At 34.6% G+C, this 27412-nt stretch overlaps 2 protein-coding genes across 7 annotated transcripts in view; one reads left to right on the forward strand and one right to left on the reverse strand.

Moving 5' to 3' along the window:
- RALGPS2 (Ral GEF with PH domain and SH3 binding motif 2) overlaps nt 1-27412 on the reverse strand; it is a 170445-nt gene that overhangs the window by 42912 nt on the left and 100121 nt on the right. The gene's annotated exons all lie outside the window — the stretch shown is intronic.
- On the forward strand, nt 161-27367 carry ANGPTL1 (angiopoietin like 1). 5 transcript variants are annotated; one of them, XR_010840141.1, is made up of 7 exons: nt 161-712; nt 5752-6597; nt 17904-18097; nt 19405-19675; nt 21210-22707; nt 23476-23578; nt 27026-27367. XR_010840141.1 is itself a non-coding variant. In XM_059056414.2 (5 exons), exons 2-5 carry the CDS (start codon nt 5775-5777, stop codon nt 21395-21397), a joined length of 1476 nt encoding a protein of 491 aa, XP_058912397.1. In that variant the 5' UTR covers nt 161-712; nt 5752-5774; the 3' UTR covers nt 21398-25485. The 5 variants fall into 5 exon arrangements, 2 of the variants coding, with proteins under 2 accessions (XP_058912397.1, XP_058912411.1); XR_010840140.1 differs by lacking the exon at nt 27026-27367 and having other exon boundaries at nt 23476-25485; XR_010840145.1 differs by lacking the exon at nt 27026-27367 and having other exon boundaries at nt 367-712; nt 6426-6597; nt 23476-25485.

Below are 27412 nucleotides of genomic sequence, written 5' to 3' on the forward strand. Positions count from 1 at the left end.
GTCTAACTCTTGTTCTTTTTAATTAAAAAAAAAAACTTATCAGCCCGCACCTACTTCTAAGTGAAGCTGAGTACTACTTTTTCAGTGTTCAACTTAAAAGATCTCTGGGCAGCAGACTAAAATGTTTGTTTTATAATTGCCTGCTGAACTATGATAGTTTGTTTCCAGATGGTGCCCTTCCTTCAACCTGCACACAGTCTCTCCTTGTTCGGAGCTTTTCAACCTCCTGCCGATCACACTACCCCCACCCCTATTTAAAGCTACAGAGAGGAAATCCTAAAGAGATTTTCCCCCCAAGTCTCCAGCAAATTTTTGGTGACGTAATATGTGGGCTGAACTTGAGTCTCCTGAGAAAGAGAGGGAATCACTATTCAAGGGTACTGTATATACAATCTGGGTCAGCTGCAGCTGGTTACTGAATTTCTCCATGTGGCAGACAGCAAAGCCACAATGCTTTCTCTGCTGGATTAAAGACAGCCCACAGACCAGGAACTTCCACTATACTACTTAAAATTACATAGGTGGCTTGTCAAATTCAACTGATTTGTGCTGTAAGAAGAAAAAGAAGTTCCTTAGTACAGCTTGGATTCATCGGTCCAAAACAAAAATGCAGTTGCCATTAAAGTCACAGACGAACAAACTTCTACACTGATTTTTAAAAGCAAGAGTAAGAGCAGCAAGTCTCTGGGTTTGCTTTCAACAGATGCAAAAGGTATTATAATATTTCTTTTATTTTTATTTAAAAATTCTATGTATGTTGAAATGTATAATTATTTTACATTTGTAGTAGAAATTTCAAAATCTCTTATTAATCAAAGAATTTTGGAATACATACTACAATTTGTTTAGTCTGAAAAAGGTTTTGTTTTGCAACTTTATATAAAACTGGTCATTATATACTTTATGATGATTAATGAATTATTTGAGGTTCAATTTAATGGTATTTAGTGTATATGTTTATAGACTGATGCTGGGTTTCAGAAAACAAGTACTTTAGTGACATTAGAAATTTTAACAAGTAACAGATTAAATGTATAAGATTTACAGCACAGTGATTAAAAACAAAGGGATACAGACTAAAGAAAACAGTTGTAAACATGGTTAGTTTCTCTTTACATAGCTACAGTGTATATGCTAAAGATTTACATACACTGTGAAGATATCTTAAAGTATAGCTACAAAACACAGCTAAGAAGATATAAAATTAACTGAAAGGCTCTGCAACAATACCTCAATTCTAGCATAACCAAATATAACCTAAACATTAATATTTTGTATTACTAAATATTAAAGATTTAAAACAAGTCTACAGTATTTCTTGCTAAAACTCAAACTTTTAAATCGTTTCATAGGTTTATATGTCACAGTACTTTAACTTGGGCAACAGAAATTAAAACTGTTACAACTGGAATTACATGAAGAAGCAAAGTGATTGATACATTTAAAAATCCTAAAACCTAACAGATTAGAATTGAGGAGAAGAAATAAAATGTGATAGAAGTATTGTGTAAGTCGTCAGCATTAACAATAGAAAATAAGAACCCAGAAGATACAATTACTTAAAAACATAATTAAAAGACCAAAAATATAGGTCAACAAACACGATTCTTTCAATATTCTATCTGGGGGCTTTGTTTAATTGCATTACTAGAATTATTAAAAATAAAGTTACTAGTTACCAACAGTGAGCTTTAACACCAAAGACACTTAAATTTGTTATGATCTGGGGGTCCTCTGTCCTTTTAAAAAATCAAAGAAATTCAAGGTAAGAATCTTCAACAAGCAAAAAATGGTAAAGCTAAATAGGATTTCTTCAACTTTACTTTCATGTCTTTTCCTTAAAGATTCAAAACTCTCAATACTGGGAGGATCTCTGTTAAACATATTTTACAACAAATCCCGAGAAAATTTCCAAACAATACTGGATCTGAAATACTGTCATCTCTTTCTGTTTTTGTTGTTGTCGTTATGAAAAGTACAGGACCTCAGTTAAACCTCAGTTCTTACTGAGGCCTCAGGCAAGCATTTAATCTGAAACCCAGATAACTATTTATCCCTTCCTTAAATATCGCCAGGGGATGAAACTGTTCTCAAGTCTCTTCCCAGAACATAATTCACAATCTAGAAGTCTTTATCTAAGGTATCTTCCGTGCTTCATAAATTTAAGTTCATTGCCTCACGCTGTTTTCAGTGCGTGACACAGCCAGTTAAATGCCTCTATCCATTTACCATCTGAAAGGAAGTATATCCTAACTTTCATTTCTTCTCCCTCCTAGCTGGCAATGTTGCAACTATGAAGAGAAATAGTACCAATAAAATTAACTCAAAGCATGGAAGACTTTTTCCCCCCCTAAAAACAACCACGCAAAGACATAGATTTAAACTTAAGTATACTGTGACTAATTTACAACATTCTTGTGGGACGTAGGAAAATTTTAACATATACAGAAAGGTTTTATGATGTAACACGGATTTATGGATCTTTCACTTAAAAAACTGAACATATGTGGGAAAATACAAATAAGAGAATGTTTTCATAAAAGGTAAACAGTAAATGTATTTTAAAAACTTCTTTACTCATGATGTATCTAGTCTACTCCTTAAGAAGTGTGGTTCCTTATTCAGCTTTAGGTGACAACGAAGTCATGACTTTTTTAAAGGATAAGGGAATTGTATTTATTTTTTTAAAAAATAAACTTTTGGTTGTCTCCTTTAAATATTAACTTAGGTCAGAGTCTCTTATGGTAGACAAGAATTCATCTTACGATTTAATTATACAGGAACCCACAAAGAGCCAAGGCAGAACACACCAAAAGGAAGCTATTGCTATTTTAATTTAGATTTGTATTTTCACATTTTTGTTCTTCCATGATAACATGGATACAAAGTCACATTAGCAGACTTGCATTATATGCTCTTAGTTCTATAAAAAATCTGTGTCTGATAGGAATACAAGATCTTCAGTCGGAATACTGTTCAGAAAAGTCTACGTTTTGAGGTTTCATGTTACTTTCTGAATTTTCCTTGTTTTGGTAGCTTATTTCATACTAGTTTATTTAGATAAAATAATTTTATGATCTAAGAGTTTCCATCCCATTACTGAAGTGACTGAAATGAGTGCATCTGAACACTGGATACGTTAACTACGTAGGAGAAATGCTATACGCTTACCCAGCAGGCTGATGGCTTCTATTTTACTGTCCGCAGTTTTAAAAATAAACCATATCTAAAGTCTATGAATCTGCAAGTATAACAAGAAATATTTTATTGGTTTTTGGTACAGGTAACTCTAGTATAGTAACTAGAGTCCTTTTTAAATAAAATAGATGACACTCGGTCTAAATTTTCTACTAATGTCAGAAGGCAAATTATGAAAGCAAAAAACTAAAAGTACTCATCCAAGTGTACTTCTGGCTATCAGTCAGCAAACAGAAAGCCTTTGACACAAATATGGAATATTACTATGCACCTCCTTCCTATCTTATGTTAGGAAAAGAAAACGAATTCTGTACGTTCCATCCATTCTTTGCTTTATTTTCATTACCACCCTATTTTGCAAACATTACTCATTTGAAAACACCAAAGTAAGGAGACATGGTCTTAGAAAGCAGTAGTCATCTTTATGACTCTAGTTGAAGAGTCCATATTTCATTGATACAACCTTTAATTTTAGGAGGCTTCATAATCAAGTTAGACAGGTAACTATCAACTCACAGAATACATATGGAGGGAAAGGAGTGACAGCAGAAGGCTGGTATATAAAAATGATCCACAAGTACCTGTGCATAATTAAGTTAATGGGTCAATGTAAAGAGATACAAACCAGGAAAAGACTGTAAAAGACATGGAACACAAAGTTAAGACTCCTCTGCAGTTACTACATGACGAGGATAAAAATCACAGGTCTAGAAAGTTATGAGTAGAAGATCTGAATCCCATTTGAGTGTTTTAGCTCCTCCAGGTTTATTTCTTTGCAAAATGGTAGATGTTAACTTCACAGTGCTGTTGTGAATGCAAACAGTTAACACGAGTTAAGCACTACAAAAATATAAGGGATTGTTACAGTGTTGGTGATAGAAAAAAAGGATAGAATACGTTGCCATATGATGTAGTTGTTATTGAAAAACATGAAACCTGGAGTCTTCTACCTGGGTTCAAATTCTGGTTCCATGTCTTAGACGCTGTGTGACCCTGGGTGAGGTACTTAACATCTGGATGCCAGTTTCTTCATTTGAAGATGAGGATAATAATAATCTACCTCAGAGGGTTGTGGTGAGATGTAAATGATTTAATACATGTAAAAGGCTGAAAACAATGCCTGGCACTTAACAAGCACACAATAAAAATGAACTATTGTTATTGTTGCATTGCTATTTATTAATAGCAGGCATAAACAACTTGGGACCTGGCTCCCCAAAGCAAAAAACAAGTACCTGGGTGGAAAATGGGATAGAAAAGTTCTTAGTATATCCACTGCCATCCTTCAGAAACAGCAGACAGGAATCAAGTTTATAAGAGAGAGAAGGTGGGCTATACTATAGCAGCTTGTTAATGAACCTGATGGGGTAACACATCTTAGTCATTCTAACTGCTACTACTCTTTAGGGAGGTAACTAAAGAAAAAGAAAGCGGCTTTGGTTCTTGGAACTAGTCGTATGGTTTCCTTGAGTGTTGCTATAGAAATTATACTATAAAAGGCAAGTATGTATCTGCCACAGCAAAAATGGAACGTTCCAAGCACACATTTTAGCGTATGTGCCACTGCTATAAACACTGACTGAAGAGCCAGGGAACCTGCATTCCAGACCTGGTTCTAATATTACCTATTTGTGTGGCCGTGGCCTTGGCTTTCAACATACCCATGGGAGCAAAGAGGTCTTGTCTTGAATGAGATGAGATGGTCTTTAAGGTACTTTCCAACTCTAACGATCAGATTCAATGACAGATGAGTTTCTTTCCTTCGTAATGGTTATAAAAAATTATTAACATTTTACTAAAATGAAGTTCAGCAGAATGTCTGTTAGAAGAATGAACCTGCTGAATCATATATAAGCTTAGAGCATATATATGATTATGACTTAGGAAACACAATTACCCACAATAGTGACTGTGAGCATGCTATCATTCTTAAACTTGTCATCAATCCCAAAAGGACATGTTACAAAAACAAACAAAAAATATTATGCTAAAACCTTCTGGTTTTAGATTTGTCTAAAAATATTTTTTAATTTGATAGATTAAAAAAGATATTTATTAGAGAGGGCCAATTTAATTGAAACCGTACAATATAAATAAAAAATACTGGCAACTTTCATACTAGTTGGAGAAGAATGTTTTAATTAATGCCTTACTAACATTATGTACCATTTTCCAAGGCTTAAGATAGCAAGTGAACTTTTTAAAGGTAAGAAAAGTGTCTTATTAGGGTCTCAGAAGCCCCAAGAGCATCTAACAATATGCCTCAGCACACAGTGGGCACTCACCAAGATCTGCTCATTGAGCTGGGGAACAAAAAGCATTACAATAAGGTGGTAGTTGGAGAGCTCATCTCTGAAACCTAATTTTTAAACAAATAGGAAGGTGTTTAATACTGAATTTAAGAAATTAATAACTTTAATTCTGGCCCAATTTATTAACACCAATAGATATTCAGTTTTTCCCTTAGATACTTTTTAATGTTACTGACTTTAAAAGTAGATTAATTCTTTTCTACTTTTTTCCCTTCATTGTTCTTCTTTTTTTTTTTAAAAGACGTCATACAACCTCATTTCAAAATGAAGGCTTTTATCTGGACCCTAAGTGTGCTATTCTTTCTACTAATGGGCATTGGACATTGCAGAGGAGGACAGTTCAAAATAAAAAAAATAACCCAGAGGAGATACCCTCGTGCCACAGATGGTAAAGAGGAAGCAAAGAAATGTTCATATACATTCCTGGTACCTGAACAAAAAATAACAGGGCCAATATGTGTCAATACCAAAGGGCAAGATGCAGGTACCATTAAAGACATGATCACCAGGATGGACCTTGAAAACCTGAAGGACGTGCTCTCCAGGCAGAAGCGGGAGATAGATGTCCTGCAATTGGTGGTGGATGTAGATGGAAACATTGTCAATGAGGTAAAGCTGCTGAGAAAAGAAAGCCGTAACATGAACTCTCGTGTTACTCAACTCTATATGCAACTATTACATGAGATTATCCGTAAGAGGGATAATTCACTCGAACTTTCCCAGTTGGAAAATAAAATCCTCAATGTCACCACAGAAATGTTGAAGATGGCAACAAGGTACAGGGAACTAGAGCTGAAATATGCTTCCTTGACTGATCTTGTCAATAACCAGTCTGTGATGATCACTTTGTTGGAAGAACAGTGCTTGAGGATATTTTCCCGACAAGACCCCCATGTGTCTCCTCCTCTCGTTCAGGTAGTGCCACAGCACATTCCCAACAGTCATCAGTATCCTCCTGGTCTGCTGGGAGGCAATGAGATACAGAGGGATCCAGGTTATCCCAGAGATTTAATGCCACCACCTGATCTGGCAACTTCTCCCACCAAAAGCCCTTTCAAGATACCACCAGTAACTTTCATCAATGAAGGTGAGTTACCTCTTACTGTTAAAAATGGAAGTACAAGGTTAATATGTTTTATGGTTTATGAGACAATGCTCGTACTACATGCCTATTCTTCATTTTGGTGATGTAATTACACATGAACATTAAATTTTCTGTTTTTGTTTTCTGTCAACCAAGAATTGATCTTAAATACATCTCTCAGCTCTAAGAGTTCATAGAAACAGTATATTTCGTGGAAAAAGTAGTCTTTCATCCAAATTCTTACAATCTAAATTACGAGCATTGAGACAGGAATGAGTCCACAATCCACTCCTAACCTCTATGACCATCCTCTCGGACTCCAACTAGATCCTCACGACTGCTAAACAGTCCTTTCACGTACCTCTTGATGCTCTTCCCATCACCATCTTCCTCAAAAGGAACATGTAATAATTTGCTTTCACTCTCCTAAAGCCCAGAATTAACCCCCACTTATCTCCACTCTCAGCACATGCACCACCTACTGCTGTGCTGAGATTAAGTCTACTCAGGCCTAGGTTCCTTGTGCTTTCCTATCTTGGAAACATTTGCACAAAACCCATGCCTTTTTGCCCTCAGTCTCAAGAGGAAAAGATATCCCTCATATTTTCCAAAGCTAAAATCCTACCGTTGTACCCTGTAAGTATAAGTAAGTTTTCAATACATAAAAAACCTGAGAGTTGATCCTAAAATCTCTACCTCTGTTTCTCATTTCATTCCTTTTTCCTTTCATTATCAGTAACTGATCAGGGTGCCCAGAATAAAAAGATGAATAATTCATCTTTGTTTCATTCTAGTAATAAGCTCACTGCTAACTTTCTGAAAATATTTATTTTATACCTACATCCAATTTCTCATAAGCCATTCTCCTGAATTCTTTACAAGTTGATTTGTTTTCTTGGAGTAAAGGGAAAAACCCAAATGCCCAAAAGTAAAAAAAAAAAAAAAAAAATTAATTACAGTTCATTCACTTACTTTCTGAAAAGGCAGGACAAAAAATTGCACACAGACTATGAGATAATTTTAAACAACAACAAAAACACAGAACAAAGACAAAGACTGGAAGTATGTACATCACAAAGTGGACGTGTCTTTCTGCAGCAACGTGTCTTTCCACAACACTGACCATTCACATCTCTGCTTTCTTGGGCCTCCACATCATAATACTCTGACTCTTCCTACTTCTCTAGGTCCTTCAACTGGCATCTTTTTCCTTCTCCTATGGCTTAAAAAGGCTTTCTTGAAGATACTCTGTTTTAGAGGTCTATACTCCTTCAAGGCTACAAGTATCACCACTGCTCAGATGACTCCTGCATGGAGCTCTCCCTCTTGATTCTAACCAAAGCTAGATGTTTGCATCTGGATATTCAGCCATTACCTCACATGCTGCTGCTTCCTCTATTGAAATGCCTTCTTTCAGCTTATCTTTCAACCTGGCAGATTTCAAGGCTTAGCTAAAATAGTGCCTTAAATGTTACACCTACTCAGATTCAAACAAACGTATCTAGATGGCTCCTTCCCCAAATTGCTGACTATGCCTTGACTATGTTTTTTACATCATATTACACTGGAGCTATTTGTTTGCATGTCTGTCTCCCTGCTAGACTGAATGCTTATGGAAGAAAGTGAACTGTCTTTTCATTTTTCTCTCAAACATCTAGCCAGGATTAGTTTGGCATGCTGTACTCAGCATATTGTAAGCACTACAATAAATACTTGAAGAACGAATAAATAAATTAGTAACTAAACCCTAAAACAATCTCTTCCTCAAACTAGCATTTTCCTTTTAGAAATAAGTAAATTATTATTATAAAAGCAATAATTACCAAAGAAAATCTAGAAAACACTAACAAACTTTGTAAAAAGGTTTGCTGAATATCCAAATAATCAGAAATAAACTACAGTTAACACTTTGGTAATAATCTTCAGGTCTTTCTCGCCCTCCCGCCCCCATAAACATGGTAACCAGTATTCTTGCAACTTTAAAAATTAACTTTGTTCTTCTTTTTTTTCCTCTGTGATTATACTCTCAGGATATAAATTTCTGTAAGTAAAATTGATAGGCAAATGGATTTTGACTTCTCTAGTTTGGTGTATGTTACTACCCGTTTTGGAATTCACTTGGCTCATCTTTGACACTTCCCTCCTGTCCCACACACATAGTCAACTAAGTTCTATCCATGTTGCTTTTCAGTCTTTCACGGATGTGTCCCTTATTTCTATTCAGAGCCAGAATTCTAACTTAGATCCAAATTATCTATGGAAGCATCTAGAGGATAGAGACATCCTGGATTTCCAGCTGGGTGACCTTGGCAGGGCTGGGGGCAGGTGGAAAGGGTTCCTCTGTGCCTTAGAATGTCTCTACTCTCTGTATCACAGACACAACATTTCTTATATTCACTGTTGAATTATCAGTTACCTTCACATGTACACACAGTACTTATACACACATCTAAATAAAATGCCTTCCATCTATAATACAAGCTCCTTCCTGGTAGGTGGATACTGTGCCATTTGCAGATGCTAAATAAATGCTGGTTGACTTGATAACTACATGTTTATAGTGATTCTTAAAGTTGTCATTCCAAAGACCTTCATGAAAGTACTTTAACACATTCTATTGTACTGGAGTCATTCATTTTATAGTGTTCTAACTAACAGTAACAACAGGCTAGTGTTCCATTAAATTAGGCAAATGATGATCATTATTAAGATTTCCAAAGGAATGACGTGTATGAAATGATCACCTGGGTATAGAAAGAAAAAAATATATTTTTTAATATTCTTTTAAAATATGTCTTGTGTAAGCTTTTACCGTATACAATTTACCAGTAGTTTTTATATACTATTTATAAATAAACATATCTGAAGTGTGTGAAATTTTTTTTAACTGATGGGATGTACAATTATGTAAGTATGGAGATGACTGCCATGGAGTATTTTCTGTAGGTACTGATCTTAACTGGAGGTATCACCAGTTCTAGAAGAAATGATTATTCACATATTCATACACTGACACACGAAAAATGCCTAAGCAAAATGAGATACATCAATTCTAGGTTTTATTACACTTGAGCTGTAGTGCAAAAAAATCTAGTATTACAGACTTAAATCTCATATTGAGGATTTAGCATATCAAAGGTCCCATTAGGGCTTCCCTGGTGGCGCAGTGGTTGAGAGTCTGCCTGCCTATGCAGGGGACGTGGGTTCGTGGCCCGGTCTGGGAAGATCCCACATGCCGCGGAGCGGCTGGTCCCGTGAGCCATGGCCGCTGAGCCTGTGCTCCGCAACGGGAAGAGGCCACAACAGTGTGAGGCCCACGTACCGCAAAAAAAAAAAAAAAAAAAGAAAAAGGTCCCATTAAACAGACTTTTGCTTTAATGAAACAATGGTGTATACATCCAAAATAAAGCAATCCTTAAGGTAAAAATTAAGCATGACTTTTTCTGTTATTCATTATTTATTTGTTGTTATAAGTAAACATTAACTTTTTATTTTTTTCTATAAATGTTGGTCTCTGAAATTCAAGGACATAATTAGCTACAAGGGAAACTGCACAGAATTAAGGAAACTTGTTTCCTTTGTTATTGACCCTGGGTAAGTCACTTTGCCTGTGTTTTCTCGTTTGTACAATGAGAGTGCTGGTTGGACTGGAAGATTCTAACACCTCTTTCTAGTGCTAATATTCTGTGATTCTTATCAAATATAAACTACTACAAGCAACAATAAATAGACTTGCTATTTTTTCTTTACATATAATGTGCTAAAATCTTTGTTCGTATTATTCTTATGTCAGACTGGAAAATATGTCTAAGCTGTTTGGGTACTTGCACAAAAAAGGGCAAAGATGGATGTCTATTGCTGTACTTACATATGCTTCTGGCACCAAGAAGTTCATATTACTGCACTCTACATGTAGGTACATGATCATTCTAAACTCTTTAAATGCATAACGTATATGTATTATTTAAAAAGTGTCCTAGCCAGTCACAAAAAAGTCAAATACTGTACAATTCCACTTATACAAGGTACCTAGAGTAGTTAAATTTGTAGAGATAGAAAGTAGAAATGGTGGCTGCCAGGGGCTGGGGTGAGGGGAGAATATGGAGTTGTTATTTGATGGGTACAGAGTTTTAGTTTTGCAAGATGACAAGAGTTATAGAGATCAACTGTACAATAATGAGAATGTACTAATGTCATTGAACTGTATACTTAAAAATGGTTAAGCTGGTAAGTTTTATGTTATATATATCTTACCAGCATTTTTTTAAACATCTTTATTGGAGTATAATTGCTTTACAATGGTGTGTTTCTGCTTTATAACAAAGTGAATCAGCTCTATATATATACATATATCCCCATATCTCCTCCCTCTTGCGTCTCCCTCCCACCCTCCCTATCCCACCCCTCTAGGTGGTCACAAAGCACCGAGCTAGTCTCCCTGTGCTATGTGGCTGCTTTCCACTAGCTATCGATTTTACATTTGGTAGTGTATACATGTCCATGCCACTCTCTCACTTTGTCCCAGCTTACCCTTCTCCCCCTCCCCGTGTCCTCAAGTCCATTCCCTAGTAGGTCTGCATCTTTATTCCCATCCTGCCCCTAGGTTCTTCAGAACCATTGTTTTTTTTTTTTTAAGATTCCATATATATGTGTTAGCATTTGGTATTTGTTTTTTCTCTTTCTGACTTACTTCACTCTGTATAACAGACTCTAGGTCCACCCACCTCACTACAAATAACTCAATTTTGTTTCTTTTTATTTATCAGCATTTTTTAAAAAGGTGTTTTAATGACAGGCAATTTTATATTTTCATTTAAAATGGTGATAAGAAAAACGCATCTCAAGAGAACAAACTTACTATGAACTTATGGCAAATAACAGACTACTTGTGTTGGTTTACAATAATCTCCAGAAACGTTACTTTCCCTCTCCCTAAAAACCAAAATGTTTGAGAATGTAACTATACACTTGGCAAACTACCATCAAAAAAATTCTTAATTGTTAATGTTATTCATTGGCTACATTTTGGGTTAGTCTTTCATAAAAGAAAACATTTTCCTTTTACAAATGGTGTATTTATAAAAATAAGTTTATTCCTTGTAGGTGAATGAAGTTGAGAAAGCTCCTTCATAGTATGTTAGAGAATAGATCTGAATACCAGGAAACTTGGATTCTGGCCAGGCTTTTCCGAGGCCCAGTTGCTTCTTTCGTAAAAGAGTTTGTTGTGATGATTAAATGAGGTGATGCATGTAAAAATGCTTTGTGTACAGTCTGAATATCATTATTACATTTTTTGAGTGCACTTTCCAATATATGCCTTGCCACGTATGGGAATATAAAAGGTAAGCTTAAAAAGTTAAATTTGAAAAGCAGTCATTAGAAACTAAAAAAAATGCTTTTTAGTGGGTAATAAGCTAATTTTCAATTATTTATAATGTTTCCTATTAGTAAATTTAAAAAATGCAATTAGTTTCAGGGGCATATTTATATTAGCACTTTAAGAGAAACTAAAGAAGACTGGTTAAGCAAAGGGGCTGAAATATGATTCCATTAACCAGTTATAAAAATTAATCAGTATATTCTTAAGTAACTTCAATATAAAAGCTCAGGTTGCTAACTGCATTTTAAACTTATACATTAATAAAGTAATTCATATTATTACAAGAAAGAATCTATTATCACTTTAGAAAGTATTTGCCTCAAATTTCCCATTCAAGAAATGCTGTTGAATATACTTACTTTATGCTTAACTCACAACCCAATTAAAAAGCTTACCTCTTAAAAGATTTTACTTGTTGACCAATTATTTGAAAGCTCTAAATTGGTTATGTCTTTTATCCTATTTCTCCTATCACAAAGAGCACAGGATTGGGACAAAGTAAGAAAATTAATGAGGAATTCAACAACAAAAAGAAAACGATTTTCCTTTTAACTTAAGTAATTAAACAGTTTCTTTATAGAAAGAGAATAGGTAGGTTAAATAAAGATGGTTCCCAGTAAAGGTGCTATTCAAAGTATGAAACCTCTTGTCCTTTTTAACCCACTGTTCTGTTCAAAATATGGGTTCTTAATGAAAAAATACATGTTGGAAAATATGTGGCATGACTGGTCAATATTTTTCTTTCTATGATGAATCAGACCTGTTAACTGGAGTTTGTTAGTCTTATACAAATTTTAATCATCAAAGAAACTGAGTAACAAAGAGACTGGTCCTTCAGATTCAATGTACAGAATTCCATTTTCCCTCTTTGAGAAGAATGCAATTGTGTCATAGAAAATGACTATTTCAAGATTACTCAATGCAAGTCACAGATGTAGAAAACAAAGTTATGGTTACCAGGGGGAAAGGGGGGGGCGGGTAGGGATAAATTGGGAGATTGGGACTGATATATACACACTACTATAAATAAAATATTATAGATGTAAGAACCTACTGTATGGCACAGGGAACTCTACTCAGTACTCTGTAATGACCTACATGGGAAAAGAATCTAAAAAAGAGTGGATATATGTATATGTATAACTGATTCACTTTGCTGTACACCTGAAACTGACACATTGTAAATCAACTATATTCCAATAAAAATTAAAAGAAAAATTACTCAATGTAAACAAAAGGTTAATAAAATTCCTATTTTGAAAGAAAGGTACTTCCAGTCTAAATCCTTTGAACCATTAATAACAAATTCCTGAATCATATGTAAATATCACAGATAAATAAATCAATTAATTTATTTCTGATAATATAAACCAGCAAGTTAAAACTGGCTTCTCAAAAATAAAGCTGCTACTTTTTTACTAGTCATTTTAAGAATTCCTGTTAAGCATTTTGTATGGTACAGAGAAAGCAGTAAAATATTTAATGTAAGAATGATCTATAACCTAATTCTACAGCAGAAAATAAATAAGATATGCAAGTAATAATGAGAAAATATTTCTGCCAAGACCAACAGTATACACTGGGCTAAGACAGGTTAATGGTTTACTTATAAAAATAAACAAATACTAAATTTTGATATTTACTATCTTTACCGAGGAGAAAAAAATAGCTATAAGCACCGTTAATTTTATCCATATGTCTTGGAAAAGAATTTCAACCACATTTTCCTAAGCCTTTATAACAACCAAGTCTAACAGGCATCCAAACTGTAAACATGAAGCCCACTACGAAAAAGTGGGTTGAAAATTAAAGTTGAAGATAATTTTAAATTTGCATAAATTGAAGTCTTATCAAATCAAAGCTGGATCTACAAAACCCAGAACTCCCCAGTTTGCTTAAACATCCGAGGCTTATTAATAAATAAAATAGCGGGAAAGGAACAAATGGCATTTTACAAATATTCTGTCAAGATTCAAAACCTTGATGTTTCTAAATATTTTAACAGCAATTCACATAATCTAATGAAAGTCCAACTTGTGAATATATAGTTAAACAGAAAATGTAAACTGTCAAAACTATACTCAAATGAGTGGAGAGCAAACATTTACAAAGATGACATTCATAGAATACGCAAATTTCTGAAATAAGAGAAATATCTGTATGTACTGCAACAAAACCACTTCATGGGTGCATTAACTACAATACTAATAGGTTTTAAGATAAGAGCAATGCTCCTCAGATATCCTTGACTATCGTGAAAGTGACAACTTAGAAAAAAAAATCTGGTTAACATGGTAAACAACTATGATGACTGCATTCTTAGACTGAAGAAATCAATTTCAACCCTACAGCCGACCTCAAGAGCTCTAAGTACCACCCTCCAACCACTGACATTTCAGACATGCAAAACTTCTAACTCCGCTGGAACATCAAGCTCTCTTCTGTCTCCACGCCTCAGTACGTTTCACCCACGTGTGGCCTTGAGCAGACCCTCTACCCCTAATGGCCAAACTCCTACTCAATCTTCACAACTCAGCTCAGATGGAGCCGACTCCAGCTCTTCCCCACAAATATAGGTTAGCTAATTCTTGGCCAGTGTTCCTGTGTGCCCTGTTGACTTAATCAGAGTACTCAGCAAGCTGTAGTGGAGTTCTCTCCCCACTTCCCACTGGACTCTATGGTTGTTTCTTTATCCCTGGAGCCTAAAGATTTCTAGCCTATCGTAGATGCAGAAAAGACATTTCTGGGAAAAATAATGCAGAAATGAGGAAACCACTGTGGCTGCCAGGAATCATTTAGTTCAATGAATGTTTGAGCACCTAAGTGGGTTAACCTGTGGATACACAACCAAAAATTACAGTTCTTGCTCGTGAGTAAACAAATAAACACATTACCATGCATTAACAAAATAATTTAAGATTGGACCTGGAAATCATACTTCATTTAAACTTCTCTACCCTTCTCTGACTTGACTACAATGCATGTTTCTGTAATGTGAAGTAGTTCATAGGTGACTGATAAAAAAGGAGAATAATATCAGTAAAACAAAGTGGTCATATTGATTCATATGGAACTTTTCCCAAGCACATTAATGTTCTGTGCCACAAGTAACTACAGCTGAACACAAAGTATGCTAACAGCTAACATCAGCTGTTATTTTTAGTGCACAGTTTTGCAGAACACAAGATTTTTCAGGAATACGTTATTTTTCTGCAATAGAAATGACTGTATATCATCTTTGAATAGCCGCATTAAATTTATGAATTAAATAAACATTTATTACACAAGCTACTTAAATTATGAAGTAAGTGTCAAGGTCAGCAACAAAGAAGAAAAGGGAACTAAATTACTGATGATGACTACTTTGTAAAGCATTATGTTAAAGGCTCTGAATACTCTGTAATTTAAATTCAACTGAGAAGGTAGACAGCATAAAAATAATTCACACTGAATTTAAATAGAATGTGATCTAATTTATGGCCAGTCTGAAAAGGGCAAACATTATTTTTAGAACAGTCCTCCCTCGCTTAAGAAACTATTTATGAGCTTTCACAAACTAACCAATATCCTCATGACTATAAAAGCATAAATTCTTAACCAAATTTTAGCATATCAAAACCATCTATACATAAAAAACGATAACATGACCAAGTTGAGGTTATCCCAGGAATAAAAGGTTGGTCTGACATTAAAAATACAATCCACAGAATTTATCATATTAACAAAAGAAAAAAGAAAAACCGTATCATCATGTCAGTAGATAAATAAAAAGCCTTTGACAAAATCCTAAATCCATTCATGGTAAGAACTCTCAACAAACTAGGAATAGAAGGAACAAGAATTTTTAAAGTAGTTACTACGGCGTAAAGGAAACTATGTTCATAATAAATGCAAGACTGGCAAGACTGGAATCTCAGAAGAGAAATAAAAACGATAAAAAAAATAGTCAAATTGAAACTCTATAACTAAGACATTTAATACCTAAAATAAACATAACCCAAGAAAGATAGCATTACGTATTTCCAGTTTCCGCAAATTTTTAATAGTAAGCTGTAGTGCTAACAAGTCACTGTATTTTAATTTTTTAAAACCTGAAACATAATAAAAACATGGACTAGACAATTGATCATCTCTGATTTTTGTGTGTGGTTTTCAATTTCCTTGTTATTTAAAATGTGAAGGCAACTTAGTTGATTCATTTGCTTAACAAAAAATTATTGACCGTCTACTTAATAGTTATAACAGTGATGACATGAAGTCAGAAGAAAAACAAAAACAGTCTCCAACTTCAAGGAGTAATCTAGAGGGAAGAGTTTATAGTCTCTAAGAATCCCTTCTAATGACGTAACTGTGGAACTGTTTATTTAATGAGATTAATTCTACCCCAATAAGGCCCCATAAGGGACCCTGTATATACTTGGCACAGTATAGATAACACATTCCTCAAAACTTCAACAATCCTATTATCATTATAGTACAGACTTTCTTGGACGAATTTTACTTGACTAAACTCTCTTACTTTCACACATTTTCTAAAAATTATACATGTCAGAATTTAAAATTTTTTAGTAAAATATAAAATTTGACAACTGAAATTTCTATACTTTTTTGGTTGTTCTAATAGATCTTTAGGGTAATTCTTATTTCTGAACCACTTCATATCTTGACATGCTTACGAAAAAAATTCAAAGCATCGAAACACTGGAGAAGGGTGAAACTAAATAATGTTCAGTAAAACTAGAAACTATCTTTCTTTAGATCAAAAATATGGAAATCACAAGTTCAAGAGTCAAGACACTCTACAAATGATTTTACAAAATGTTTTGTCATTTTAAAATTTATGAAGAACTTATTATCACTGGATTAAAAAATAGGGAGTGAATTCATAAAACTGTGAGATAACATGGGGACAACTGTAGCACAGCAGTTCAGAGCATAGATGCTGGGATTAGAAAAAAGTGGGTTTAGGCCTATGGTTTAAAGACTAGTTAGTTAACTGTGTCATCTATAGAACATCTGTAAACTATCAGAAAGTCATTGTGTAGATTAAATAAGAAAATTACTATCAGTCATATAAATTGATACAACACTTTAGAAAGGCATTTTGCCAACATTCCTGAAGTGTATTCTTATGAACTGTTGTATGAGGGAAAAAATTAAAAGATTCCAAAAGCTTGGGAAACTGGTTTACTTCAGGGCTTCTCAGTCTTTAATATGTAAATGTATATTGTGTTTCCGAAAGGGTAACACAATATTTAGCAGTCTAAAACTTATTTGACTGTGGTATGCCATTTTCACTGAGCATCTCAAAGGACTAGTGTGTTCCACTGAAATCAAATTTTGGAAACTAAAAATTGGGCACTACGAAGAACTGTAAAGCTGTTCGTACCATTCTGATCCAGTAGATCAATCCTGCAACATTTTTATCAGTATGAAAAAATGAAGCCAATAAGAAGACACTTTGTACAGTGTTATTTATAATAGCAAAAATCAGATAAAACCTCAGTGTCTAATGGCAGTGGAATAAACATGATATATCAATATCAAAGATTGCATATTACAGCTACTGTAAGTGCTAGAATGGAGACTGTAGTCCAATGGAAATGTTTGTTAAAATAAAAAGACAGAATCCAATTTTCTATGTGTGTTAGAATTATAACAATACAAAAATGTATGTATTTGGACAAAGACTTGCAAGAACAGTGGAAGATAAAACAAGTTAATGTTCCAGATAGTGGGACTGGGGTAATTATTTTATTTAGTTTTTTAAAAAATATAAATTTAGTTTCTTTAACTTGTAGAGTATTGTGTACACAATATATAAAAAGTGGTATCTGTAAAGAAAGATACAAAGGTAAGACTTGACTAAAAACTAATATGGCTCTTTTCCTATTAAGTTTCCTGGCAATCAAAGGTATTCTGATTACAGGACCATTCAAAGACTGTCAGCATGCAAAAGAAGCTGGACATTCTGTCAGTGGGATTTATATGATCAAACCTGAAAACAGCAATGGACCAATGCAGTTATGGTGTGAGAACAGTTTGGATCCTGGGGGTTGGACTGTTATTCAGAAAAGAACAGATGGCTCTGTCAACTTCTTCAGAAATTGGGAAAATTATAAGGTAAATCAGTGTTTCAGACGTGGGGGAGAGGTTGAACAAAGCAGCTCTTGCAATAATACTCATTGTAGGCAATAAATAAGATACACAGTTTTAAAAAACTATCCGTATGTTTTTCATTATCTGCATTTGTCAAAAAGACAATTCTCATCTCCGGTTTTAAAGTCAAAATTAAAACGCAGAAAGGAAACTGAAGATGTACTTTAAAATGTTTCCTTTTAGTCTGAATGACTTACACATGTATTTAATTCTTTGCAAAGACTGATCCTAATTTCATTTTCTAAGAAGACAACTGCTTTTTAAATCATGACCACGTTTGCACCCATTATCAAGTATATTTAATCAGAGGTAAACAGTCCTAGAAAAACGGTCACGTTCTGGAGGTCCTATACTTTATATTTACTTACTTATTTATTTAAAAGATTTTTTTGATGTGGACCATTTTTAAAGTCTTTATTGAATTTGTTACAATATTGCTTCTGTTTTATGTTTTGGTTTTTTGGAGGCAAGGTATGTGGGATCTAAGCTCCCCCACCAGGGATTGAACCGGCACCCCCTGCATTGGAAGGGGAAATCTTAACCACTGGACTGCCAGGGAAGTCCCGGAAGTCCTTTACTTTAACAAGGGGAAAAAATCCTGCAACACAACCCCCTTGAAAATACATTTAACATTAAGATCAGGTTTACCAAACTTATATTCTGCATCATACCTGCAATGGCAAATGCTTATTGAAATAGAATAACTGATTTATTTTTTTTTTCAAATATTAACCTACAATCTTTCAAAGAAGGAGCTTTGAAGATTACTGTTTCATCTTCTTACATTTACTAATTTTATTTCTAATAGAGTCAAAGAAGATAATTTGTTCTAAAACAAGTGCTATCATTTTTATTGAATATCATAAAAATGTTAGATGTCCTATTTGTTTGACTATGGTGGGGACAATATCTACATATAAAAAACTGTTTCTTTTTATGAGTATGAGAGAAATCAGGAACCCTTTTTAAGGGACTGGTTTACTAGTTAATGTTTTTAGTCGCTATGAATAATTTTAGTCCCTTCTGCATTTGTCTTATTTATAAAGTTTGGAGCTAGTTGTGCAAATAAATGCTGACAAATTAAGAGAAAGCAAAACAAAACAAAGTGATTATATGGGACTTTAGTAGAACAGGTGATCTACAAAAGTGGAAGGTCACATTACCACTTAAATTGTCAATATTTTTATGCTATCAAATGTTTAAAACTTATCTATAAAAAGTTTACTATCTCTATACTTATTCATGTTAGCATGCTCTCTGTTTATTAACAGAAAGGATTTGGAAACATAGATGGAGAATATTGGCTTGGACTGCAAAATATCTATATGCTTAGCAATCAAGATAATTATAAGTTGTTGATTGAATTAGAAGACTGGAGTGATAAAAAAGTCTATGCAGAATATAGCAGCTTTCGCCTGGAACCTGAAAGTGAATTCTATAGACTGCGCCTGGGAACTTACCAGGGGAATGCTGGGGATTCTATGATGTGGCATAATGGTAAACAGTTCACCACACTGGACAGAGATAAAGATATGTATGCAGGTGAGTAAGAAACAACTGATGTGTATTCTCTGTAGAATCACCACTTTCTACGCATTAAATAGAACCCTGTTATTAAAGTATTGCCATTAAAGTCTTTTCAGAAAGGTCGTTTTGGATTCAGTCAAAGAGAATACAACCTGCTGAAAGGAACAGCTTTTTTTTTTTTTTCTTTTCGGTACGCGGGCCTCTTACTGTTGTGGCCTCTCCCGTTGCGGAGCACAGGCTCCGGACGCGCAGGCTCAGCAGCCATGGCTCACGGGCCCAGCCACTGCGCGGCATGTGGGATCCTCCCGGACAGGGGCACGAACCCTTGTCCCCTGCATCGGGAGGCAGACTCTCAACCACTGCGCCACCAGGGAAGCCCAGGAACAGCTTTTAGGAGCTCTTCTCTAAGGCAATCCCAAAGTGTGAACTCTGTGAACAAGGTTCTGTTGTTCTAACTTGATGAGGTGGGGATGGGAAACAAAACATACTCATCTGGAAATAAAACTTCCAACTGCCTAAAATTGCTAACAAATCCCACTGGACCCCTACCATGTGCTAGACACTGTTGTAGGTGCTGAGGAATACAGCAGTGAACAAAGTTCCTGCCCTTTTGGAACTTACTTTCTAGAAGGAGACAAGATGATTTGTTAGGTGGTGACAAGTACTTTAGGAAAAGTAAAGCCGAATAAGGGAACAGGGGGTGGGTGCTATTTTATGTAGGTTGGCCAAGAAAGGTAACATTTGAATGTTACCTGAAGGGAGTGAAGGAAACAAGCCATTTGGGTACATGGGGTAAAGACACTTCTTGGTAAAGGGGACTAGCAAGACGACTGCAGCATGTGGTATAGGAATAGCAAAAAAGTTTTATTCAGAGGGGAAATAGTCTCTTTAGAAAGACTCACTTAGGCCATCCACATAATTTTTAATTTAACTTTCACATACTTTTGCCTTTTTAACCTAGGTTTCTGGCTCTGATAAAGACATACCCCTGAAAGCTGATTTATTTTTACGCTCAGCTGTGTCTTGGCAAGCAGCTCATAGGTCTCTATTTCACACCGGCAAAAGAGGAAAAAAGGAAGACAAATATGATCATAATACATGCCTTATTTATAAAAACTCATTTGATTGCTAATAGTACTATTTCATATTATATTTTTGCTATTTTGAAAACCAATTTTCCCCAAACTTTACTCTATTTAGCAACTCCATATCCTTCCCTCCCAATCTCTCCAATCTCTCTCTCTTGCACACAAAAACTACTTGCATTTACCCTGCTAGCCAGAAAATTAAATCACTTAACAACAACAACAAAAAAGCATGTACTAAGCAAAGGGCAAAATAAAACAGCAATTCAAGTGATCTTTCATGTAGGTGATACTTAAGCAACAGTAACAGAATAAATGAAGAAACAACACTATGAAGATAAAGGTAACTGAAATCAGTAAGAAAAACTCACATTGTTTTAAAAGTAGAATAAGTATTTGATGGTTTACAGAGTACCACACTTAGAAGAAACTTTTACTCTGATGTCTATATTTTTTCCTCAAAGGAAACTGCGCCCACTTTCATAAAGGAGGATGGTGGTACAATGCCTGTGCACACTCTAACCTAAATGGAGTATGGTACAGAGGAGGCCATTACAGAAGCAAGTACCAAGACGGAATATTTTGGGCTGAATACCGAGGTGGCTCATACTCCTTGAGAGCAGCTCAGATGATGATCAAGCCTATTGACTGAAGGGAGACAGTCTCCAATTTAAATGACATAGAACTCTATTTTTCAGTTCCTAAAAATGTAAATGTTACATGTATATTATTTTGCACAATTCACTTCTACAGATATAGTTTTTAAATGAATTTTACTATAACTATAAAAGGGGATTTATGAATGTAATTTCATCTTCCCTTAATATACTGCAGATTATTTGTATCTATAATCCAAGTTATTTTAAAAATATTATTGACTAAATACAGGCAAAGTTTGTTCTCTAAAATGTAAATATTTGCCACAACGTAAAACAAATTTTAGCTTTATTTTAAATCAAAATTCAATCATGTTCAAGATCCTTATCAATTTATTTAAAAACTTTATGAAAATGCTATAACTTCCAATGGAAAAATAATTTTAAGATTCAGCAAAATAATACATTTTATTTATAAAAATATACACAGGAAATTAGAAGAAAACTCTAGTTTTGCCAACATTCTGCATTGAATAAAAGTTACTTCATATTGAATTTGTGCCTTTCACATGAAATGATTAAATATGAATTCTTGACAATATATTTTATGTCAATTTTCCAAAAGAATTAAGAAAACCACAGTATTAAAATACATATCTTTAAAAACAAAAAAATGCCGTATTTAAATGGTCAATTTATAAAAACAGAAATATACAAATGAATGTTTCAATATTATCTTCGTATGATTTGCTGAACATCAAAATCTCCTGAAATCTATTTTATGTTGTTATATCAGTAAAGTGTTGATATTACAAAAGTGTAGAATATTTAGTGAGCCAGTAGTTTAAAGAACTGAATTATAACTCTAAGTTTATTTATTAATACTTTTCCCTCCCTAATTTACTGATCTTTACTATTTAGAAAAAACTTGTCTGCTAGTCAAGTCAGAAAGCTTGGACAGCTTTACAAGCATTACTGCATACTTACGGGTGAGACTAAAACAAACTTCAAGAAACTGTTAGATATTTTTCCAATACTGAGATTCAACAGCTTCAGAATGGAATCCACAGGGGTTTGGCTAGTCCAAACTGCCAATTCCAGTGTGTGTGTGTGTGTCTTTAACTCATCTTTGCAACTAACAACTTTATTACCAACCTTCCAGAACAATTTTCTTCTAGAAATTATGTTCTGCTTAGAGCTGACCTTCCCTTAATTCATTTGTGAACTAAAAATTTTAGAGAAATCTCTTGAGACTTTTGCTCAACCAATCAAAACTGAAGATAATTATCTGAACAACTCAAGTCCATCAACACGACCAATGTTTTTGCTCTGCCACATCTCTAAATAAAACTTCTGGTGAAAGAAGGTAAGAGAACATCAAACCCTGTTATTCTTTGCTTTACCTGTGGTCATTTCGGAATGGCTTTAAAGTCCCTCTCCACCACCCCCAGAACCAGAAAAATCTGCTGTAAGATTTCTGGGAGAAATTAGGCATCTAATTGTTTCATCAAATCTTAACTGAATAAAATTTTACTAGGGCATTCCATTTATTTGCAGAACTACAGCATTTTACTTAAACATCCAAAACCCTATTAAAGATAAGTCGTACAGAATTTTCACAGAAGAGGAATATTATTAAAGCTAGAATCATTTAAAAGTCAACAAAGTAGAAAACTGTGATGAATGCTAACTGCCTTGGCCACAGGGTCCATGGTATTCTCCTTTATAGAGGTGATACAGCTCTCCTCTGAAGTTCCTGGAAAGCTTAAGAATGACTTAGGCAAGTGAGTTCCTTGAGATCAAGGAATAAGAAGCAGTATTATATCATAGCGTGGCCCAAATCTACCATGTACATGTGTTCCCTGGGGCAATTTATGTATTCCTGCCTCAGTTTTGTTATCTATAAAATGGAGATAACAACAGTACCCAGCTTACATAGTTACTGCGAAAATCAAAGGAGGTAATACATGTGGTAAAACATTTAGAATAATGCGGGACACTAGTAAGTACTCAGTAGCCTTTAACTACCAGATTACTACTGCTCATCTATGTACTTTCTGCATTACCTATCATGGTGCCTTGCACAGTGTGAGTAATAAATGTACTAACAGAAACAATGTATCCAAATTTTCAGGTGCAAAATTACACTGATCCATGATCTTCATTTGCAAACCTAACAGATCTATGTCAGCTGTTATGGCAGGTAGTGAAGAGAATGGGCCATAAGAAAAATTAAGGTAAGAATAGCCATAGTAAGGGATTTCAGCTTAATGAGAATCTTGTGAGAGATTAGATAAGTCACATGTATGGTAGGCAAGGTCCGATAGCTAGCTACTTTACAGGTTACCAAGGAATAAGGTGTGGTTGCCTGACCTTCAGTAAGATTGAGCTATAACCTTGCAGCTGGTTTATAGAAGGATTATTTATGCTTAGTTATTTTTAATAAATGAAATGAAGCTTATCCTAAAAATGACTTAGACTCTATTCTCCACTCAATGGGATACCATCAATGTCAAGGAAACTTGTCATCTCTGAAGTAGACTTTTAAAACATGAGATACTGGATAAGGCCAATATTAGAAACCATCCTGAAATTTAGTAGATACAAACTAACAAGCTCACCCTCAGGCTCCAAGCCTGGTTGAGTATAAAGATCAAATTTTCAGTCTAATATTCACTTGACTCTATGAGTCATGATACAGGAGTGCTAATTCTTCTAGCATTATATTTCTCAGGACTCCTACTGGTAATAATAAGCCTGTAAAAACTTCCACAATCATGAAAATGTTTCAAATTACTTGTAAACCTTTACTAATGAGATATGATTTTTATATACTTAAATTAATCAATGGTAAGTTAAAAATTATTACATCCTAACAATTTTTTAGTTTTTTGTTTTTTTTTTAGTGTCTGAGAAAATAACTAAGTAAGAAAAGAATGATTCCACTTATGATGATGCCCTGACCCCTCCTCAAAAAGCCATCTAAAAATAAGCTCAGTTTTCAATTTTATCACTGGGGTCAATAGTTATTACATCATAATTCTATAGATAATTACAGGAAAGACTGAAGAATGAACTCAAAATTAAAACTAAAGACAGATTTCCAAAATATTAATATAATTCCACAATGCTTTCTTTGAACTATAAATGAAATGGTTATAATGCATATCCTTTTTTTTTTTTTTGCGGTACACGGGCCTTTCACTGTTGTGGCCTCTCCCGTTGCGGAGCACAGGCTCCGGACACGCAGGCTCAGCGACCATGGCTCACGGGCCCAGCCACTCTGCGGCATGTGGGATCTTCCCAGACTGGGGCACAAACCTGCGTCCCCTGCATCGGCAGGCGGACTCTCAACCACTGCGCCACCAGGGAAGCCCAATGCATATCTTTATAGCAAGTGAATTTAACCTCCCTTGTCCCAGTTTCTTCACTTATAATATATGAACAATATCACATATCTTATAAATTGTTGTTAAGAATTAGATAATTTATGTAAAGTATACAGTGTTGGGCATAGAGGATTAAGTTGCAAATAAATGCTACTTATTAAGATTTTTATTATTAGTCTCCTGTTAAGGTTTGCTAAAAAATTTACACAATACATTACTGAAATATCAGCTGTTGGAAACACTACTGGCAAAGCTGTTGGAACTGGGGGGAACCTGATTCTGTTTATGATTAAAATGCAGATCTCTATAGCTTCTACACATGATATTTTTTAAAGATATAAGGCTCTTAAGAGAAAAACTATGAAAATGGGAAAGAAATCAATGTAACCCCATCCCCAGCCCTTTTATATCACAAGTCTTTGAGTGGTCTAAAGTAAACTTCAGAAAATATACCATTAAAGAATGTTAGAAGAATTTTAAATATATAAGAAAGAATGAGGGTAAAAGGGGATATAAATGAGGTAATGGAAAATGAGAATGTAATTCTGGCTAAAGAAAAAGCTAGGGCTAGCTGCCATTTGGTCAGATCTCATTCTCAAGATTCAAAAGAAAATGACTGAACATGCTTTATTGCTGTTTTAGAATTCAATATGTAATCTTAATGAGAAGAATAAGGTAAAGTAATCCATGGTGTGTATTATATACAAATTAAACCAAATAAAGGAAAATGGAATAAAACTCTTAAAATGTGAAAAGCCAATGACATTTTTTGACCATTAGGCATTTTTGAGATCAGTGTCAGAGACTTCTATACATTTAACCAAGTAAAATTCTACCAAAGGGGCAGGAAAACAATCTCATTAATTCCCAGAGAGCTGCAGAAAGCTTTGGACTTTGTTGAAATTATCTGAATAGAAATATGAATAAAAAGCTACTATTCTTTTTTTTTTTTTTTTTTTTTTTTTTTTTTGCGGTATGCGAGCCTCTCACTGTTGTGGCCTCTCCCGTTGCGGAGCACAGGCTCCGGACACACAGGCTCAGCGGCCATGGCTCACGGGCTTAGTTGCTCCGCGGCATGTGGGATCTTCCCGGACCAGGGCACGAACCCGTGTCTCCCGCATCGGCAGGCGGATTCTCAACCACTGCGCCACCAGGGAAGCCCTAAAAGCTACTATTCTTGAAAATATTTATACATAGATTAGCAAAAATTTCTCAAACTAACGTAAAACTAAAGAACTATATTCTACTAAGAGATCAACATAGGTTAAAAACTAGTGAAACATAAAAGAGGATCAGATAAAATCTGAATGTCCTTGTAAGTTTAGGCATGCTTTAAACATCTCATTAGCTGTGATGAGGACACCGCTATCAAGGCCTGGTAATGTTATGTACCTTTTTCATGACATAGGATATAGGAGAGATTCTTCACAAGGTAATGACATCAATTTGAGCCTTTGGTATTAAAGAGATGTTAAGTTCCACAAAGGAAGGAACAAAGTCTGTTTTGATCCCTGCTCTACATCTATCACCAAGAATAGTGCTAAGCAAACACTGGATGGCCAGCTGATGCACCAAAAGAAAACTGGGGGTGGGTAGGGAGTTGTATACAAAAGTGCACACAAATGTATTGTATTTAAAACAAATAAAGTTGCTGGAACAATGGGAAGAGCCAGAAAGGGATCATTTAATTAATTAAGTCAACCAATAAGTATTAAATACTAACTGCCCGCTTTTATTCTAGATGCTAAATAAACATAGAGCCCTGGACCAAGACAGTCAGGGCTTATACACTGCTGAGGGAAAAAGATTAATGAAAACAAAATGGTGCTTGTCAGAGGACAGGGGATGAGAGGGGCATTATATCCCATATTACAGATGGATATAAGGACAGCTTTTTTCTTAAAAAAAAAAAAAAAAAAAAAAAAGGCCTATTATGAAAATCTTTAAGTTTGGGCAGGGGACTTTCTCAACAAGAGATGGAGTCATACGTAGACACATCAAAACAGTGTACTCATGTCCTACAGAAGGGCAGGAGAGTTTAAAAAAACTTCTCTGTAACATTCTGCTTCTACTTAATAGAAAGCAATGTATAGAACTGCAACAACTTATTTCCATAGTTTTAAAAACATATGCTTTCCTTCTCAGAAAACCACCTAAGCTGGTTGAGCTACTGCATCTTCCCAAAATTACATAAATAAAGTAGAAATGAGGTTAGAAAATGCACATGAAAGAATATTTATCATGTTTCATACAACTAAATTATTTTTGCACAATGTTCTTTTTCTCTCTCTCCAGCAAAGCAAAACTTCCCATGCCAAATTCTTCAATAAACTCCTTAAGATTGTTCTCCAATGACAAGAACAAATGAGTGCTGTTAATGATTTTCAGATTTAAAGCAATAATTCTCATATAAAACAATTTTTTCCTTGAGATTTGCCAAACTATTTCTCTCCAGAAAAACTGTATCCTTAGTCTAAGAATTTTTCACTATATTGTCCAGGCTGACTAATTTTTACCTTGAATGCAAACCAACAGAAGAGACAATTTTTCAAGGGATGATGAGTTGAAAGCCAAGAAAACATTTTCTACTGCTTATAATTTAATCCACATTGAATTATAAATAAATCTGGCAGTATCAAAATAAGAGTTTTGTCAGCATACAAACCTCCATATTCTTTTTTA

This window comes from Kogia breviceps, chromosome 1 (assembly GCF_026419965.1).
Source record: "Kogia breviceps isolate mKogBre1 chromosome 1, mKogBre1 haplotype 1, whole genome shotgun sequence".
NCBI classification, from domain to species: Eukaryota; Metazoa; Chordata; class Mammalia; order Artiodactyla; family Physeteridae; genus Kogia; species Kogia breviceps.

Coding starts and splice junctions, on each gene's coding strand:
- ANGPTL1 (XM_059056414.2), top strand. CDS start 5,775: ATGAAGGCTTTTATCTGGACCCTAAGTGTGCTATTCTTTCTACTAATG. Junction 6,598..17,903: donor AGTAACTTTCATCAATGAAG/GTGAGTTACCTC, acceptor TTCTGATTACAG/GACCATTCAAAGACTGTCAG. Junction 18,098..19,404: donor GAAATTGGGAAAATTATAAG/GTAAATCAGTGT, acceptor GTTTATTAACAG/AAAGGATTTGGAAACATAGA.